At 45.3% G+C, this 20,346-nt stretch overlaps 1 protein-coding gene across 5 annotated transcripts in view; it reads left to right on the top strand.

The window, feature by feature from the left end:
• The window catches only part of FIP1L1 (factor interacting with PAPOLA and CPSF1), a 342,276-nt gene extending 322,962 nt beyond the window's left edge, over positions 1 to 19,314 (top strand). For 3 of the 5 annotated variants that reach the window (XM_033945458.1, XM_033945465.1, XM_033945439.1), the window contains 2 exons: positions 7,721 to 7,867; positions 18,180 to 19,314. In XM_033945458.1, the coding sequence (XP_033801349.1) occupies positions 7,721 to 7,867; positions 18,180 to 18,327 (295 nt within the window). In that variant the 3' untranslated portion in view covers positions 18,328 to 19,314. The remainder of the gene's footprint in view (positions 1 to 7,720; positions 7,868 to 18,179) is intronic. The other 2 variants (XM_033945476.1, XM_033945449.1) reach the window with 1 other exon arrangement.
• Positions 19,315 to 20,346: the final 1,032 nt, after the last annotated feature.

The raw sequence follows: 20,346 nt of genomic DNA, 5'->3' as shown, positions 1-20,346 counted from the left end.
AGGAGGGTGCCCAACCCCTCCTGCCGACAAAACCCGCAATCGCTGGCAGGAAGGTGCTCAACCCTTCCTGCTGACAGAATCCTTCCCCCCCCCCCAAAGATCACTGGCAGGAGGGTGCCTAACTCCTGCTGGAACCCCCAACGGCCCCCCCTAAGATCGCCAGCAGGAGGGTACCCAACCTCTCCTGCCGGACCCCCCAACGCTCCCCCTAAGATCGCCAGCAGGAGGGTACTCAACCCCTTCCTGCCGGACCCCCCAACGCTCCCCCTAAGATCGACAGCAGGAGGGAACTCAACCCCTCCTGCTGGACCCCCTAATGGCCCCCCCTAAGATCAAACTCTCACAGCAACAGATTCAGTCCATATACCAGAGCCAGAATTTCATTTATACCGGCTGAAAGGTTTAATAGAGGACCTAAGGGATATCAGACAGCCCTCCAAACAACATAGTTTGGATGGGTAAATTCCTCATTTGTCCCAAGGTACCTCCACCACCTAATTTTATATATATCTTTTTCTTATTCTTAATTTCATATATATATATTTTTCTTATTTTTAATCTTATAACTTGTTTTTCTTAAGCATATTAGATGTACTTAGCTTTTTTGCTAGCATTCAGCTGCAAACTATTTCCCCGAACGCCAACGCGTTTCGAGATCTTTGTCAAGGCGACAAGGGGAACTAGAAGCAAAAAAGAACAAAAACATGATTAAAAAAACTAAGCAAGAGTCAGGGGAAATTTCAAAACACTGACCCCAAAAATATAATACTATCTAAGGTCTTACCTTAATATTAACAAAGAACAGCATACCGTCTACCCGTATCCAAAAATAGTAGTAGCAACTGACTGAATCTGAGGCTTTAAATAATCCCACCCCTATGACGTCATATCCTGGAAAAAAGACTGACACTACCTGAATTTCTTTTAAAGGGAACTGACACTTCCTACAAATCTGCTTGGGCTAGCCAATCCGATGTTTCATTCAAACCATTAGGGGACATGGAATTAAGTTTAAACATCCAACGGAGCTCACAACGGTTAAGTCTCCTAATAGTATTGCCACCCTCCCCCCCAACTACAATACGATCCAACACCCTCCATTTCAGGTCTTTTAGAGTGTGCCCACAATTAGTCCAATGACGGACTAAAGGAGATGATTCGTTTTGAGTGTGGACACGTGATTTATGTTCCGTTAAACGGACACGAATCGGACGAGTTGTACGTCCAACATATAACATGGGACAAGGACCCTGAAGGCTTGAAGAGAAGTTTACCGATCAGCCAGTTTCTTAGGCTGAGAAGAATTTGCGCTTCCACTGATGATTTTCGGGCTCAAGCCAAAATAATGAAAAACCGTTTTTACCAACGTGGGTATCCCTATGAGGTAGTTAAAAGTGCTTATAAGAGAGCAAAATATGCCCATAGGGAATGGTTACTCCAGGATAAAGTGTATGACACTGATCTGGCGGAGACGGTGGCTTTTGTCCAAGATTACTCCACTCTCTCCCACCACATTTCTCACATCATTAAAAAATATTGGCATATCCCAAAATTGGCTATTCCTACCCTGGATGATCAACCGTTGTGCTCATACAGGCGTAGGAGAAATATCGGGGAGTATTTAAATCATAACAAACTGCAGGATTACACTCCCCTTAGGGGGGGTAGTCATCACCCTTGTGGTCAATGCCAATGGTGTGTTTACACCTTACCAGGCGAGAGGTGGACTCACCCCATTACGGGTGAAGTGTTTGTTACAACTCATAATACCTCTTGCACTTCGGATAATGTCATATATGTAATTCAATGTCCTTGTCCCATGTTATATGTTGGACGTACAACTCGTCCGATTCGTGTCCGTTTAACGGAACATAAATCACGTGTCCACACTCAAAACGAATCATCTCCTTTAGTCCGTCATTGGACTAATTGTGGGCACACTCTAAAAGACCTGAAATGGAGAGTGTTGGATCGTATTGTAGTTGGGTGGGAGGGTGGCAATACTATTAGGAGACTTAACCGTTGTGAGCTCCGTTGGATGTTTAAACTTAATTCCTTGTCCCCTAATGGTTTGAATGAAACATCGGATTGGCTAGCCCAAGCAGATTTGTAGGAAGTGTCAGTTCCCTTTAAAAGAAATTCAGGTAGTGTCAGTCTTTTTTCCAGGATATGACGTCATAGGGGTGGGATTATTTAAAGCCTCAGATTCAGTCAGTTGCTACTACTATTTTTGGATACGGGTAGACGGTATGCTGTTCTTTGTTAATATTAAGGTAAGACCTTAGATAGTATTATATTTTTGGGGTCAGTGTTTTGAAATTTCCCCTGACTCTTGCTTAGTTTTTTTAATCATGTTTTTGTTCTTTTTTGCTTCTAGTTCCCCTTGTCGCCTTGACAAAGATCTCGAAACGCGTTGGCGTTCGGGGAAATAGTTTGCAGCTGAATGCTAGCAAAAAAGCTAAGTACATCTACCGTATTTTCACGCATATAATGCGCGCATTATACGCGTTTTTACCTACCGCGCATACCCCTCGCGCGTTATATGCGTGAGCGCGGTATACAAAAGTTTTAAAACATAGTTCCCACCCCGCCCGACGCCCGATTCACCCCCCCATCAGGACCGCTCGCACCCCCACCCCGAACGACCGCTCGCACGCGCTCCCACCCGCACCCGCATCCACGATCGGAGCAAGAGGGAGCCCAAGCCCTCTTGCCCGGCCGACTCCCCGACGTCCGATACATCCCCCCCCCCCCCGGCAGGACCACTCGCACCCCCACCCCGAAGGACCGCCGACTTCCCGACAATATCGGGCCAGAAGGGAGCCCAAACCCTCCTGGCCACGGCGACCCCCCACCCCCACCCCGCACTACATTACGGGCAGGAGGGATCCCAGGCCCTCCTGCCCTCGACGCAAACCCCCCTCCCTCCAACGACCGCCCCCCCCCCCAAGAACCTCCGACCGCTCCCCCAGCCGACCCGCGACCCCCCTGGAGACCCCCACGACCCCCCCACCCCCCTTCCCCGTACCTTTGGTAGTTGGGCCAGAAGGGAGCCCAAACCCTCCTGGCCACGGCGACCCCCTAACCCCACCCCGCACTACATTACGGGCAGGAGGGATCCCAGGCCCTCCTGCCCTCGACACAAACCCCCCTCCCCCCCAACGACCGCCCCCCCCAAGAACCTCCGACCGCCCCCCAGCCGACCCGCGATCCCCCTGGCGACCCCCACGACCCCCCCACCCCCCTTCCCCGTACCTTTGGTAGTTGGCCGGACAGACGGGAGCCAAACCCGCCTGTCCGGCAGGCAGCCAACGAAGGAATGAGGCCGGATTGGCCCATCAATCCTAAAGCTCCGCCTACTGGTGGGGCCTAAGGCGCGTGAGCCAATCAGAATAGGCCCTGGAGCCTTAGGTCCCACCTGGGGGCGCGGCCTGAGGCACATGGGCCCAACCCGACCATGTGCCTCAGGCCGCGCCCCCAGGTGGGACCTAAGGCTCCAGGGCCTATTCTGATTGGCCCACGCGCCTTAGGCCCCACCAGTAGGCGGAGCTTTAGGATGGATGGGCCAATCCGGCCTCATTCCTTCGTTGGCTGCCTGCCGGACAGGCGGGTTTGGCTCCCGTCTGTCCGGCCAACTACCAAAGGTACGGGGAAGGGGGTGGGGGGTTCGTGGGGGTCACCAGGGGGGTCGCGGGTCGGCTGGGGGGGCGGTCGGAGGTTCTTGGGGGGGGCGGTCGTTGGGGGGGAGGGGGGTTTGCGTCGAGGGCAGGAGGGCCTGAGATCCCTCCTGCCCGTAATGTAGTGCGGGGTGGGGTTAGGGGGTCGCCGTGGCCAGGAGGGTTTGGGCTCCCTCCTGGCCCAACTACCAAAGGGACGGGGAAGGGGGGGTGGGGGGGTCGTGGGGGTCGCCAGGGGGGTCGCGGGTCGGCTGGGGGGGCGGTCGGAGGTTCTTGGGGGAGGCGGTCGTTGGGGGGAGGGGGGTTTGCGTCGAGGGCAGGAGGGCCTGGGATCCCTCCTGCCCGTAATGTAGTGCGGGGTGGGGTTAGGGGGTCGCCCTGGCCAGGAGGATTTGGGCTCCCTCCTGGCCCGATATTGTTGGGGAGTCGGCGGTCCTTCGGGGGGAGGGATGTATCGGACGTCGGGGGGGGGCATCAGGCTTTCAGGATGGGGACAGACCTTCAAGGGGGGACAGTGCACGGAAGTCAGGGGGGGTGAACGGAGAGTCGGGACAGCGCACGGAAAGTCAGGGCGGGCGAAAGGAGCGTCGGGCAGCATGCGCGGTATACCCGTGAGCGCGGTATACCAAAGTTTTTGTACATATCATCGTGATTTCTGCGCGCTATACCCGTGTACGTGTTTTATACGGGTGCGCGTTATTTGCGTGAAAATACGGTAATATGCTTAAGAAAAACAAGTTATAAGATTAAAAATAAGAAAAATATATATATATGAAATTAAGAATAAGAAAAAGATATATATAAAATTAGGTGGTGGAGGTACCTTGGGACAAATGAGGAATTTACCCATCCAAACTATGTTGTTTGGAGGGCTGTCTGATATCCCTTAGGTCCTCTATTAAACCTTTCAGCCGGTATAAATGAAATTCTGGCTCTGGTATATGGACTGAATCTGTTGCTGTGAGAGTTTGCTTTATTGTTTTGAAATAAGGAAGTTTTCTGTAAGATGGCCCCCCTAAGATCGCCATCAGGAGGGTACCCAACCCCTCTTGCCGGCTCCCCCCCAACAAAAGCCCCCAACCAAGAACCCCTCCTTGGGCTTACCTCCAATTTGGCCGGACGGAAAGTCGCACCATCCAGCCAGCAGACTCGCTTCCGTCCAAATGAGGCGGGCCCGCCCCTCCACTGCCCAACCCACAGGATCTTAGGGCCTGATTGGCACAAGCACCTAAGGCCCCTCCAAATGGAAACGCTTCTCACTTTGGACATCTTCTCAGTCTTGAGATCCTCTCCAATGTTCAGTCCCTTCCCTCTTAACCTACTTATTGCACTTATCCGAGTCTGGCCTGAAATCCAACTCGGTCAGATTTCACCTTTCAGCAATTTCAGCAAACCATCCTCATATTGATGGTAAACCTATTTCTCAACACCCCCTGGTGGCTCGTTTTCTAAGAGGACTCTCTAACCTTAGACTCCACTCAGAGACCTCCCCTATCATGGGATCTTAATATTGTCCTGGATCAACTCATGTCAGCTCCCTTTGAACCTCTGTGATCTGCTTCATTGGGATTTCTTACTTGGAAAGTAGCCTTTTTAACAGCGCTAACTTCAGCCAGACGAGTCAGTGAGCTTCAAGCTTTAGTAACATACTATCCTTACCTTCAATTTCTTCCAACGAAGGTACAGATGAGGACACATCCAAAGTTCCTTCCAAAGGTAGTTACAAACTTCCACCTGAACCAAACTATAACCTTACCATCGTTTTTCCCTCCTCCTCATGATTCTCCTGTGGAGGAAACTCTTCACACATTGGATGGCAGAAGTACATTACTTTTTTACCTGAAACGTACTGCTGATTTTCGTATAACTAACCAGCTTTTCGTCTCTTTCAATCCTTCTACCCCAGGGTCAACGTGTTGCTAAAAGGATGATTTCCACATGGATAGCACATTGTATCTCTTTTTGTTATAAACGAGCCAAGATGCCATCTTCTGGCATTGTGAGAGCACATAAAGTGCGTGCTATGGCTTCCTCAGTAGCACATCTTCACTCCATTCCCATTCAGGACATTTGTAATGCTGCTACATGGTCTTCAGTTCATATGTTTTCCAAACATTATTGTTTAAACCAAAGCTCGGCTCAATATACCCAATTTGGTCAATCTGTTCTAAGACATCTATTTGCAGTCTAATGAGTTCCACCTCCCATAATTTCATTTAAGCTTGGGACTCGCCTTCAAGTGTGCCTGCATCTCCCCTGCTTGTCTCCGAAGAAAGCGCAGTTGCTTACCTGTAACAGGTATTCTCCATAGACAGCAGGGGAATGCAGCCACACTTGCCCGCCCTCTTTCCCCTCAGTCATACATATTTATAGCTAGAGGATATAACTAACATTCCGATGGGAGGGGCTTCGGAGGTAACATGCCTGCACATGCCCACTACGGCAAAGCTTTACCATACCTAGGGGAGAGTACCAGCACTTAGGATTTGTCAGAGGACTTCACTTTCAAGTGTGTCTGCATTCCCCTGCTGTCTGCGGAGAATACCTGTTGCAGGTAAGCAACTGCACTTTCTTTATGTACACCTCTTTAAATTGCATCCACTTTCATGGTTGTTCTTTTCATTACACTTTTCCTACCAATCCTTTGAATAGGAAACAGTCCTATTTCTGTTCATTAGTGTTCAGGTATCTGAGCTCTATACTCTAATGCTTTATTTGAGTACAGCCTGTAGGCAGATTCTGTGCATAAATTTGCATATTCCTCTCTTTGGACTTTCAAATCTTACATGGAAGCATTTAATGATTTCCATCTCATGTTCAGTATTTATTCAGTGACTTCTTAGCTGGTTTTTCTTTGTTTTCTTTCCAGCATATATCTTGAGAATAACTGTTTCTCCTCTTCTTTCCTTGCATTGGCTCTGTTCACTTTACAAGACATTCCAGAGCTCTCAGACAGCCTCAGGGGGAAGTGGGGGGAGACTGTTGACATATGACCTAACCCCCAGTCAGCTAGTCTTTTGTTCCATTTATATTCTATCGTCCATAGTACGGAGTTTCTCTCCTTTCTATGATTTAGTTCCTGGTTTTTTCTTGCAAAATTAGTCTGTTCAATGGGAACCACGCTTCCATTTTGATTTCCAATTTTTTCCCTTTCATTTCCTGTCTTCTCAATCTGGGAAAAGTTGGCTTTGCCTGTTTTTTTCATCTGGCACCCCTATATGTGCCACTTTCTATTACCCACTCTACTGTTTTTTCTTGAATCTTTGTGGCGTCTCCCTTTCCTTTACTCGGATTCGCCAGTTGCTATGAGATCGTCTCCTAGTTTAGAGCTTCCCTGCACATTGCTTTTCTTACATTATCCTTTCTTCTTATTGAGGATGGTTGTATGCCTCTTATTATTCTCTCTTCTTTTCCTTCCCTTGCTCTGCCTGCTCGAATCGCAATATATCTGCTTTTTGGGCAGAGCGCTACACATTTATGTTTTATTTGGAGGCCAGATCTCCTTCCATCCCATTCAGTAAGTTAGGGAGTCCCACATGTGAGAATATGCTACCTTCTTGTCCTAGGATAAAGCACAGTTACTTACCATAACAGCAGGCAGATATTCTCACATCCCACCCACCTCCCCTAGTTGGCTTCTTCACTTGGACATTGAACTGACAAGCTCGCAAGCCGGTGTCGGGCGAGAAGGCACTCGTACATGCGCAGTGCGGGCAGTCATAAAGCTTTCTAAAGCTTAAAGAGACAATACACTTTAGTACTGTGGGCTCCGTGGATAATGTCACCCACATGTCAGAATATCTGCCTCTCTGCCTGCTGTCCCAGGATAATACTTGTTACGGTAAGTAACTGCTTTTTGGTTTGGATATGAGAAATATGTTTAAAGAAAGACATACGTGCATTATTTTACAAACAAATTCAAAGTAGAAGAACTTCTAAAAATATTTAGCATCTTTTACCATGTTTGAGATTTGTTATGTACATGTAATTTTTTTATTGTAAAAATGAAAAATTTATTTTTAATACATTTCTCTCTCTTTTAGTGATGACGACCGGTATAGGTATAGAGAATATGCAGAAAGAGGTTATGAGCGTCATAGAGAAAGAATAAGCAGGGAAAAAGAAGAAAGACATAGAGAAAGAAGACACCGAGAAAAGGAAGAATCATCACGACACAAGTCTTCTCGAAGGTATCGTTTAATGTTATACAGTGACTATAGCAAAAATGTAGTTTTCCATGGTGCTAAGAAGACATGTGTCATTGGAGTCTCTCTAATTGAGCTGTATTTTCCCTTTTTTGTGCCTTCTCTTATTTTTCTTTTGTAGTCTTAATTTCTTGAAAGTTTCTCTCAAAATTTTTTCTTTGAATTTTTTGGGCCTTAGGACCTCTTTCAGCTGGATTTCCAGCCAGCAACATCAACACTTTTTCAGTCACTAAATTAATCGACCCTCGGAGGAACATTTGCTTCCTTCAATCTCGCATTGGTGGATTTTTCCCTCAATATCAAAGCCTTCTAGCCCCCACCAGCATCTCATGCTATCTTCCTCTACCCCCCAGCCAGCATCTCTCACCTTCTCTACCCTGTTCCCCCCAGTCAATATCTCATCCCTGTCCCTCCCAACTAGCATTTTTCTCACCCCAGTTCCCACTAGTCAGTATTTCTCATATCCCTGTCCCCCCCCAGCTAGCATCTGTCACTCCTCATTGTCCACTACCTCAGCAACACCGATTCCCTCAATGCAGCCTACTTCCGGATCTGCAGGTTTTTCTCTACTGCAGTCCCACCAAAGAAAGAGGAAGTGACATCAGAGGCAGACTGCAGTTGAGGGAAGCCTGCAGAGCCCATGCAAGTGGCCCAAATCGATGCCATAAGAACTTAAGAGCTGCCACTGCTGAGTCAGACCAGTAGTCCATCATGCCTAGCAGTCCGCTCACGCGGTGGCCCCCAGGTCAAAGACCAGTGCTCTAAATGAGTCCAGCCTCACCTGCATACGTCCCAGTTTAGCAGGAACTTGTCCAGCTTAGTCTTGAAACCCTGGAGGATGTTTTCCCCTTCAACACCCTCCGGAAGAACATTCCAGCTCTCCACCACTCTCTAGGTGAAGAAGGGAGGGAGTGCTGACCCGATATCAAAATTCTGCACAGACCTCAGGTAATTATGCGTCTCTGGAGAATTCTGCGCAAATTCTGCATTGTGCAGTAGTGCAGAATTCTGCCAGGAGTAAGGTTTGTATAGATTTCTATCATATCTTTCTGCAGCTGTCTATTTCAAGCTGAAAAGCCCTATCTTTTTAGCCATTCATTATGAGAGTCCTTCCATCCCCTTTATCATTTTGGTTGCCCTTCTCATTACCTTTTCCAGTTCCACTATATCTTTTTCTTAGATGTGCAGCCAGAATGGCACTTAATACTCAAAGCATAGTCTCACTATGGAGTGATATAGAAACATTATCCTACTCTGTTTTATTCTCTTATCTTTTTCCTAATGTCTAACTTTTTTTTGGTCACCATTCAACACTATGCTTGGTTTGCATCTTTGTACCATTTAAAAATCCTTTGTATGTATACCATCCTTTTTGAATTCTGTCACTGAAGGGCCACTACTCGGACTGGATGGGGGTCACGAGTGGTGTTCTGCAGGGCTCAGTGCTCGGGCCGCTGCTATTTAATATATTCATAAATGATCTAGAAACAGGCACGAAGTGTGAGATAATAAAATTTGCGGACGATACAAAACTATTTAGTGGAGCTGGGACTAAAGAGGAATGCGAAGAATTGCAAAGGGACTTGAACAAATTGGGGGAATTGCCAGCGAGATGGCAGATGAAGTTCAACGTTGAGAAATGTAAAGTATTGCATGTTGGAAACAGAAACCCGAGGTACAACTATACGATGGGAGGGATATTATTGAATGAGAGCAACCAAGAAAGGGACTTGGAGGTAATGGTGGACATGACAATGAAGCCGACGGCACAGTGCGCAACAGCCGCTAAGAAAGCAAATAGAATGCTAGGCATAATCAAGAAGGGTATTACAACAAGGACAAAAGAAGTTATCCTGCCATTGTATCGGGCGATGGTGCGCCCGCATCTGCAATACTGCATCCAATATTGGTCTCCGTACCTTAGGAAGGATATGGCGTTACTCGAGAGGGTTCAGAGGAGAGCGACACGCTTGATAAAAGGGATGGAAAACCTCTCATACGCTGAGAGATTGGAGAAACTGGGTCTCTTTTCCCTGGAGAAGAGGAGACTTAGAGGGGATATGATAGAGACTTATAAGATCATGAAGGGCATAGAGAGAGTAGAGAAGGACAGATTCTTCAAACTTTCGAAAAATAAAAGAACAAGAGGACACTTGGAAAAGTTAAAAGGGGACAGATTTAAAACGAATGCTAGGAAGTTCTTCTTTACCCAACGAGTGGTGGACACCTGGAATGCGCTTCCAGAGGGCGTAATAGGGCAGAGTACAGTACAGGGGTTTAAGAAAGGATTGGACAATTTCCTGCTGGAAAAGGGGATAGAGGGGTATAAATAGAGGATTACTGCACAGGTCCTGGACCTGTTGGGCCGCCGCGTGAGCGGACTGCTGGGCATGATGGACCTCAGGTCTGACCCAGCAGAGGCATTGCTTATGTTCTTATGTTGTCTCCAGTACCTCCTATTGGGAGGGTATTCCAAGCATCCTCAATCCTGTCAGTGAAAATGTGTTTCCTGGTATTGCTTTTAACTCTGCCTCTTTGCAGCTTGATACCATCATCTCTAGTTATATAACTTCCCTTCTTTGGAAAAGTGTTTTGCTCACTAATACCTTTTCCAGTGCAATAGGTGAGACATTCTAGACCAGGGGTGTCAAAGTCCCTCCTCGAGGACCACAATCCAGTAGGGTTTTCAGGATTTCCCCAATGAATATGCATGAGATCTATTAGCATACAATGAAAGCAGTGCATGCAAATAGATCTCATGCATATTCATTGGAGAAATCCTGAAAACTCGACTGGATTGCGGCCCTCGAGGAGGGGCTTTGATACCCCTGTTCTAGACAGATGGGTAATATCCCTATAGCCGCGTGCATCTGCAGAAGGAATCCACTCCCATTTTTTCCTCTTGCCTCTGTACTTCACTGGGCTCCTTAGCTCCACCTGCAGTTCTTTCCTTTTGCATGGATACCTGCAGGAGTGTTTGTTCTGCTCTCCCCATTTTTTAATTTTATTTGGTGTATTTTTGTCCCTTTTGTGGGGATTCTGGTGCTTGGAGCATTTTCTCAGCTCTGCCTGCTTTGAAAACATACAGACTTAAGTCTGTAATTGACAGGCCGATCCCACTGGGTAACTATGTTAGCCAACCTGCATAGTTTTCGTTGGAGTTCAGGACCATCCCTGAAGTGGTCTCATCTACTATTAAGCAGGGATCAAGCATAGGCTTTTGGGCGCCCTTAAGAGACTCAATGGTGTCTCGTAGGGTGCTGGCTGTGTTTTCTCACCTTTTCCAGTTCTGATACACATCTGTTGGTTCACAGAGGTAGAGGTACAGTCAGGCATAGGGTCTGACTGGCAGCCCAAAGATCAGCTTTACAGAAGCATTCCCAGCATTGGGCAGTGAATTTTCTCATCAAGCTACTGTGAGTTGAAGCAGGCTATAGCACAGGTCACAGTGAGTACAGCCTGTCAGCCTGTGAGGTGCATTGGGGGAGGTTGGAAAAGTGGGGTTTTGAGTGTTTCTGAATGTTACCCTGTGATCCCCCCCCCCTTCCTGAAAAATCCTAAAATTGCCATTTTTTGAGTTTGGGAAGTGTGAAAAATATCATGATTTTGATGCAAATTTCTTGATGGTGGCCATCTTGGATTTTTAACAATCTTTTTTTCTTAAAACTCCCTGCTTCTCCAAAACTGCAAATTTGCCTAGAAACTTGCAGGAAAGGAGGCCTTCGGCTTTCCCCATGTGTATTCTTACCAGGATTTTGCAAATTTAGCATTTTTAGAGCATCCTTGCACCGTGTGACACAGCCAGGGGGAGGCAGCAGTGTCCAGTTTAGCCTCTCCCCTGCTGAAGTAGGTGACTAAATGCTCAGCTAGCCCGGTGGTGCAGCCACCTTTGCTTTTGGGGTTTAGCACAGCTGGTAATTCTGTTCACCTGGCTGCGGACCCTCAGCAGCCTAAGAAATGCAAATTTAAGTAATCTAAGAGTGGCTCTATACCCCAGGAGCTGGACACTTTTCTAGACTTTATGAAATTTTTGTGGTCTGAGTTTCAGAACAGGCGTTCTCCCCCTGAGCAGTCCCAATCTGCCTCCATAGCGTTGTGCTTTTGGGCACTTCCTGCCGCTGCCTAACCTTGATATGGGGGAACCTGATGTGGATGTTTCACTTGCTGATCCCTGGTTTACAGGAACAGCGCTTCCCGGGATGGGAGATCAGGGACTCTGTGCTGTATCTGTGGATTCCTCTGGGGGCTTGGCTCCTGGGGATGATCCCATGGTCTTGCATTTATTTAAGTCTGCTACTTTGCCAGATGTTATTTCTGAGTCTTTGCAGGAGTTGAATTTGGTCACTCAGCTGGCTCCATCCACTTCTTCCTCCTGGCTTTGTGGTTTGCACTCTTAGTCTACTACTTTGCATTTTGGTCTTGGAGCAGTTTGACTCTTCAAAGGATGCTCTAAAAATTTCTTCAGAGGGTGCTCTAAAAATTGCTATAACTATGTCACGTTTGTATCCTCTGGCACAGAAGTGTCAGCAGCTTTTGGGTCAGCCTAGGGTGGATTCTTTGATTGCACAGATGACTAAACACACCTCTTTTCCCAGTGAAGGTGGTGTAGTGCTAAAGGATATGCAGGACCGCCATGTGGATGTGGTCCTCAGGAAACTCTTTGACGTAGCTGCTTTAGACATCAAAGCTCCTTCGATGACGTCTTTTGTCTCATGTGTCTGTCTCGGCTACGTACAATGGAGAGTGAGGTGGTGGATCCCCCTCTTCAATTTCTTATGCTTGGGACGGATTATATGGATGACACATTGTATGACCTTCTGCTAGTTTTGGCAAAAGTGTCAGTGTATTCCATTTTTGGCCACAGAATGCTCTGGATCAGAAAAATGAGCTGGAGAAGCCACTTCCAGGGCTAGACTGCCTTTTAAGGGGCAGTTATTGTTTGGCAAAGGTCTGAACATCCTCATGGATTCTATGATGGATCGTCACTCTAGGACTCTGCCTGATAGCAGACCCAGGACCTCATGAGGTCCTAGTAGCTCTAATTTTTGTGGCTCACAGTGATCCTGACTGTATGCAAGTGCCATGTCACAGAGAGGGCTCCCGACAACAATATAGTGGCTCCAGGCATTACCAGCCAGTCCGAGGGACGCACCTCTTCAGATAGGGGGCAGGCTTTCAGCATTTCTTCCCGCCTGGATTTGCATTGCATCCAACCAGTGGGTATTGGACATTATTCGGTCAGGCTACAAACTGGAATTTGCCCAGCCTCTGACGGATTGGTTTGTGGACTCTCCTACAGGTCGTCCGGACAAAGCACTCAAGTTTCAAGCTGGATAGTCAAGCTATAGAGCTGGTGTTGCCCAATCACTTGGGCTCAGGCAGATACTCTATATGCTGTATTGTGCCAAAGAAAGGCTCCGAAGATTGGAGGCCTTATCTGGATCTTCAGCATGTGAATTCAGCTCTCAAGGTTCCACTATTTTGCATGGAGACCATACGTTCGATCATTACAGCAGTGGCCCCAGGAGTTTCTTGCCTCTCTGGATATCACGGAGGCGTACTTGCATATTCCTATTTTTATAGCCCACCACAAATTTTTGTGGTTTCATGTTCTGGAACAGCATTACCAATTCTCAGCTCTACCTTTTGGGCTGGCGACAGCACCGTGGACCTTCACCAAGCTGATTCTGGTGATGGCGGCTTACATACTAAAAATGGGTCTCCAGGTTCACCCTTATTTAGACGACTGGTTGATCAGAGCTCCCTCGTCCGAGGAATGGCGCTTGGTGAAGCGGGTGCTCCAGGTGCTGAAGGACCTGGGATGGATTGTCAGCTTCAGAAAGAGCAATCTGACACCCTTGCAGTCACTGGAATATCTGGGAGTCCTCTTTGACATAGCTGCGGGCTACGTCTATCTACCAGAAGCCCACAGGCAGAAACTGTGTGCACAGATTTCTTCCCTTCTAGAGCAGCCGGCTCCTTCGACTCTGTCTTCAGCGGCTTTCTGAGCCATAGTGCAGCGCTGGAGTAGGCCACGCTTCGACCTCATGGCCAAGGCAAGAAACAAGAAAGCGGATCATTTCTTCAGTCAAAGATCTGAACCCAGAAGCGAGGGGCTCGATGCTATGATGCAGTAATGGTCTCAGAAGATTCTTCTGTATGTCTTTCCTCCTTAGCTGAACTTAGGCCGGTTTATTGAGCAGATCTGTCTTGCAGACCATGGTACGCAGATCTGATGTGTCTATGCAGGGGTTGCAGCCTTCGGCTGAGTGCCCATCCAGACCTCCGTATACAGAGTCCAGTTTCCATGGATGATCCAAGTCACTGCTCTTACAACATGGCTCTTGAGCATGCAGCTTTAGAACACAAGGGTCCTTGGTCTTAAAGGTTGGTGCAGCAAACCTACCCAACTTTTTAGGGACGGCTTTTGTATGTCACATATGTCTAGAATGTCTCATCTATTGCACTGGAAAAAGAGATTATGTACTTACCCTGATAACCTCTTTTCCAGTAGATAGGTGAGACATTCTAGACTCCCGCCCAGTCCTTCCTGCGCCTGCCTACTCTTTCAGTGTGCTTATGCTTCTCCAAGCTGCTTCTTGGATGCCTTCCAGAGGCTGTTATAGGGGGAAAACACCCTCCAAGGATTCAAGACAAAGTTAGACAAATTTCTGTTGAACAAGAACGTGCGCTGGTTGGGCTAGTCTCAGTTAGGGTTCTGGTCTTAGACCAGAGGGCCGCCGCGTGAGCGGACTGCTGGGCATGATGGACCACTGGTCTGACTCAGCAGTGGCAATTCTTATGTTCTTGGGGACTGGGAAGAATTTGTATATATGTTTACATTTTATATAGGAATAGTTTCTGAGCTCCTTTGAAGCCTTTGTTGGGGGTTAACATTACTATTTGGTTTAATTCTTGAGCAGAACAGGTTTTTTTTAAGCCTGTTGCTACAGGTGCCTCTAATTCACATGTATTGGGTGACTCTCAGTGCTTGGGTACTAATTGCAGGTGAAGCTAAGGAGCCCAGTGAAGTACAGCAGAGGCAAGAAGAAAAATCCAGAATGGATTCCTTCTGCAGATGCACGCAGCTATAGGGATATTACCCACTTGTCTAGAATGTCTCATCTATCTATTGGAAAAGAGCTTACCAGGATAATCTCTTTTGCCAGTGCAATAGGTGAAACATTCTAGACAAGTGTGTTATCTCCCAATGGCCGCATATCATATGCAGAAGGAATCCAGTCCGGATTTTTTTCTGTATCCCTCCTCTACTTCTCTGAGAGCTCTAGCTCCACCTGTCATTTTTCCCTTCTACACACATGCATGAAGGAGTGTTTCTGTTTTGCTCTTACTTTTTTCTTATTTTATTCGATGTTTTTGTCCCCTTTTCTGGATTTCTTTGTGATTCTTAAGCTCTGCCTATATTGAGAGCACACAGACTGCTGGCATCCAAAAGTGACGATTTTAAATTAGTGCTTTTTTAAATTAAATGATGGTGCTTAAATTATTGTTGCTAAGATACATAATATCAAATGTACAATAAGGGAGTTTTTCAGACAAAAGACTGAGATTTGACCTGTTTTAGTTTAGAACTATAAACAGACATTTAAGGTCTCTGAGGTCTTTTCATCCTTTTACATTTATATTAAACTATATGCTGATGCTTATTTGCTCTTTGTAGATGAGGTGTTCATAGATGTGATGTCCCCTTAATCTACAGATTACAGCAGATCTCTCATATTAGACTAATTAGAAGATCCAAAGTGAGGGGAAAGTAGGCATCCCTTCCTGGTACCTCTTTGAATATTAAAAATATCCGTGAGCTGACTATTCACTCACAACTGCACCTGAGGCCTATCATAATGTACTCTAACAGCCTCCCCAAAACTATCAATGATTCCATGGATCACCAAAACAACAGACAGAAAATCCCAGTGCACACAACTGAATGCCTTTTCAGCATCAAAGCTAACAAGCAAAGAGGGAATCGCATGAGCATGGACGAGCTCCAGGGAGGCTAAAATGGTTCCAATGTTCTTTATAGCCTTGCGACCCCTCAGAAAGCTGACCTGCGGGGCAACCAGTAAGGTTGATAAAACCCATGCTAACTGTTCTGCCAAAACCGAAGACTTGGGAGTTCTGATCGACAAGTCGATGAAGCCATCTGCACAATGCGCAGCGGCGACGAAAAGGACGAACAGAATGCTAGGAATGATTAAAGAAGGGGATCACGAACAGATCAAAGAAGGTTATCAGGCTGTTGTACCGGGCTATGTGCGCCCTCACCTGGAGTACTGCATCCAGCACTGGTCGCTGTACATGAAGAAGGACACAGTACTACTCGAAAAGGTCCAGAGAAGAGTGACTAAGATGGTTAAGGGACTGGAGGAGTTGCCGTACAGCAAAAAATTAGAGAAACTGGGCCTTTTCTCCCTCGAACAGAGGAGATTGAGAGGGGACATAATCGAAACAAGGTACTGAAGGGAATAGACTTGGTAGATAAGGACAGGTTGTTCTCCCTCTCCAAGGTGGGGAGAATGAGAGGCCACTCTCTAAAATTGAAAGGGGATAGATTCCGTACGAACATATGGAAGTTCTTTTTCACCCAGAGATTGGTAGAAAACTGGAACGCTCTCCCAGAGTCTGTCATAGGAGAAAACACCCTCCAGGGATTCAAGACAAAGTTAGACAAGTTTATGCTGAATCAGAACGTACGCAGGTAGGGCTAGTCTCAGTTAGGGCGCTGGTCTTTGACCAGAGGGCCGCTGCGTGAGAGGACTGCTGGGCACGATGGACCACTGGTCAGACTCAGCAGTGGCAATTCTTATGTTCTAAAAGCTTTGCTTCATAATAGAGAAAAGAAATTGGCCGGGGCAGTCGGATCTTTGTCCAGCTTTGGTAGTACTACCACTTGTGCTGTTACAGAGAGGCAGGCATCACACCTTAATCAACAATTTGATTAAATAACTTGTTAAGAATTGTCAAAATGCCCTCTCCCATCAGTTTGTAAAACTCTGCACCAAACCCATCAGGGCCTGGGTCTTTTCCTAACTTACTTTTTTATATAACAATTCATCAGCTGTAATGGGAGTATTCAATTTCTGGACGTCCCCGGGCATCAGAGAGGAAAAGGCTAGGCTGTCCAGATATACGGTAGGCATTAACCCACCATTCGCCTCCATGGAGTAAAGAGAAGTAAAGTGTGTCTTAAATGCCTGAGAGATCTGATCAGTATATAGAAGATGTCCATCAGCACCCAAAAGGTCAAGACTTTCATGGGGCCCCTCCCCTTATTCACCATACAAGCCAGAAGGTGGCCATTTGTATTACCATATTTATATGGTTGATATTGATAATATAATGCTGTCTTCTTAGTTCTCTGGTGTAATAATTCATTCAATTCAGTATGTGTAGCCAACAAATTTTGCCGAAGTTTACCCTTAGGAGCTCTCCCATATGCTCTTCACAGCTGAATCAATTTTTGCTCCAGGTGCAAAATAGCTCACTCTCTCAATTTACGTTTAGTACTACAGTACGCTATGATGTTGCCGCGTAATAAGGCCTTCACCGTATCCCAGTAGAGAATGGGTTGGGACTCGTGCTTTATTAAGAGTTTGGAAATCTACCCATTTGTACTGTAAATATTGAGGAAAATCTGGGTCCCAATACAACTCCTCGGGAAACCTCCAAGGTGGCCTGGGCTGTGCCAAGGAGTCCCAAAGCACAATCCAGATCGGAGCATGATCTGATACAATCATGGGACCTATATGAGCCTCTTCTGTCTTACTGAGCGAGACGTGATCAAGCAAAATATAATCCTATCAAGATTGCATCATATGGGCTCTGAAGAGATGTGTGTACTGGTAGTCCTTTATGGTAGGCTGAAATGCTCTCTAAACATCAACAATCTCTTAAGGCTTCACAAAGCAACAGGACCCCTTTTGTGACATTCAAATGTAAATTACAAGGATTACAAGCCCTATCAAGGTCAAGATCCATGACACAATTAAAATAACCCCAAATAAGCAACTGAAGGGTCCCAACCAGCCGATGCAATTGTGATACTATATTGTGAAAAAAGGATTTATCATATACATTAGGATCATATAAATTGTATAAAATAAAAGGAGATCTATCCACAGTCACATGTGCAATAATATAATATTTCCTTTGGGTCAACTATGTTTGATAACCTAAAACTTTTTATGAAATAAAATCACTACACCAGCCTTTTCACCCATGATACCACAGTAATGCTGATCTTTTTTTTTCTCTTCTTTTTTCTCCTTTTTCTTAGTAGCAGCAGGCGGCGTCATGATAGTGAAGAAGGAGACAGCCACAGGAGACACAAACACAAAAAATCCAAAAGAAACAAAGAAGGAAAAGAGACTGGAAGTGAGCCTGCCCCTGACCAGGAAAATACTGAAGCTGCATCTGTAGAATAGACAGATTATTGTTGGAAGCTAAAATAAAAGTATTTTGATGTTCTGAGTGCCAGGAATAGATTGCTATAAATCTTGTATTTTTTCTGGAAATTATTAAAGAAATTTGCTCTTAATTGTTTGATTAGCACAAAAACATGTTTCCCCCCCCCCTTCAGTTTCTTTTTTAAATAAAATGAATTTTTCATGTTAAGTTAATTTACTGTACTTTACCTCAGAATAAAAGGTATGAATTGTTTGTCATACAAAACTAGAAGTAAAAACATTTATATTTGTTTACAGTGCTGATATTAGGGAACAGAAATGGTAAAACTCTTTTTGCCAGTAAAACAAAATTGTGAAAATCAATTCAGGGAACTTTCATCCAACTGTAATTACCAGAAACCATTTTCCCTGATGTCAAGCGGGTCTCCAAATATTTTGGAGTGTTTTTTTTCCAGGCTGGTGTGTATGGTGGGGGTGGGGGGTTTGCATACCTGTGATCCTGCAATTCTTTAGTTTTCTTTTCTTCACTTTCATTGCCAGATGTTCCTTAGGAACTATACAGATGACTGCTTTCAATAATTTTTCTCTTCATCTTTCTATACATTGTATTCTTTCTCATTATTTTGATTCCATAGCTCTTGTAGTTTATAGAATTTTGAAAGTTTTGTTTACTGTTATTAGCATAACCCATTTTATAATCTTGACCATTGTTCCCCCCCTACCCCTTTCATGGTTTTGTGTTCCTGACAGGCTGCAGGGTTGTTGGTTTTTGGGTTTGTTTGTTTTTGTCTAGAGCACTTTTCTTCAAAACCCTTTTTCTATTTCATTTAGCTTCATCTATTTTTCTGCCAATAGCTGAGACACAACAGTATTGAGCAGTATTTCAGCTATAATCCAGAGATGTTCTATGTATTATTACAAGTGTACAAATGCTTGATAGAAGGCAAATATGTTTCTGACTGCAAAACGTCTGTAAAATATTAAAGCATTCCCCAATGAAATTCAGCCATAATTAGACAATTTCTTTGCTTACCTGCCTAATAGCAGTAAGTCTAACTCAATTTTGAACTAGAAGGCCTGGGGAACCAAGCATGGTCAAAGGATGCTTAGGTTTATCAATGTTTTGCTCCAGCTATAAGAGTCAAGCTGTCTAGATCACTTCATTTGAATCACAACAAAGACTATGATCTTGATGCATGAGTCAAAACAGACAAGTGTTAAATCTCAACAAGCAACACGAATGCAATTGATGAATGGTTTTGAGGATTTAATGGCTGTGGATTGGATTCCTTGATTGGATTCCTTGATCTTTCTAAGACCAAGTCATACTAGTCTTCTAACAGGGTTTCAGAAAACACCCAACTTACAAGATACCAGTTCTCTTTGAAGTTTATCATGGTGCTGTTGATAGCAACATTCAGGAAAGAGGTCTCCAAAGATTTTTGATCTTGCCAGACATATTTAGGTTTATGGATCTGGGGCTTCATTGCCAGTGGGCACATCTGATGAGCATTTTCAAGCTAGTTTCATGCAGTCTAAAAATCAAATCCATAGGGCCTATTAAGATGAAAGAAACCCAAAATGTGGAGTCTCAATGGTAATTCAGATGTGGTGGTCAAGAGTGCTAAAAGTCTGTAACCAATAAATGGCTTGGAGAACAATCCTATATAGTGTTATTCATTACATATAAAATCTTTCTTTAAGTTAACCTCAGACCATTTTTCTTCGGTGGATACATATCTGTCATGATTGTAAATATAGGATCCTGCAAGAGTCTTTGTAAATGTTCTTCTGTATAACTCAAGACATCATCCCATGGTTGAAATGACATGTTCTAAAGTCAAAAGTATAAGCACAAAAAAGAAGAAAATCTCCACAAAAACAAAAGAAACCCAAAATGTGGAGTCTCAATTGTAATTTAGATGTGGTAGTCAAGAGTGCTAAAAGTCTGTAACCAATAAATGGCTTGGAGAACAATCCTATATAGTGATGTTCATTACATATAAAATCTTTAAGTTAGAAACCTTGGACCATTTT

Source organism: Geotrypetes seraphini, chromosome 1 (genome assembly GCF_902459505.1).
Source record: "Geotrypetes seraphini chromosome 1, aGeoSer1.1, whole genome shotgun sequence".
Lineage (NCBI taxonomy): Eukaryota > Metazoa > Chordata > Amphibia > Gymnophiona > Dermophiidae > Geotrypetes > Geotrypetes seraphini.
This window is presented reverse-complemented; position numbering and strand designations above follow the sequence as displayed.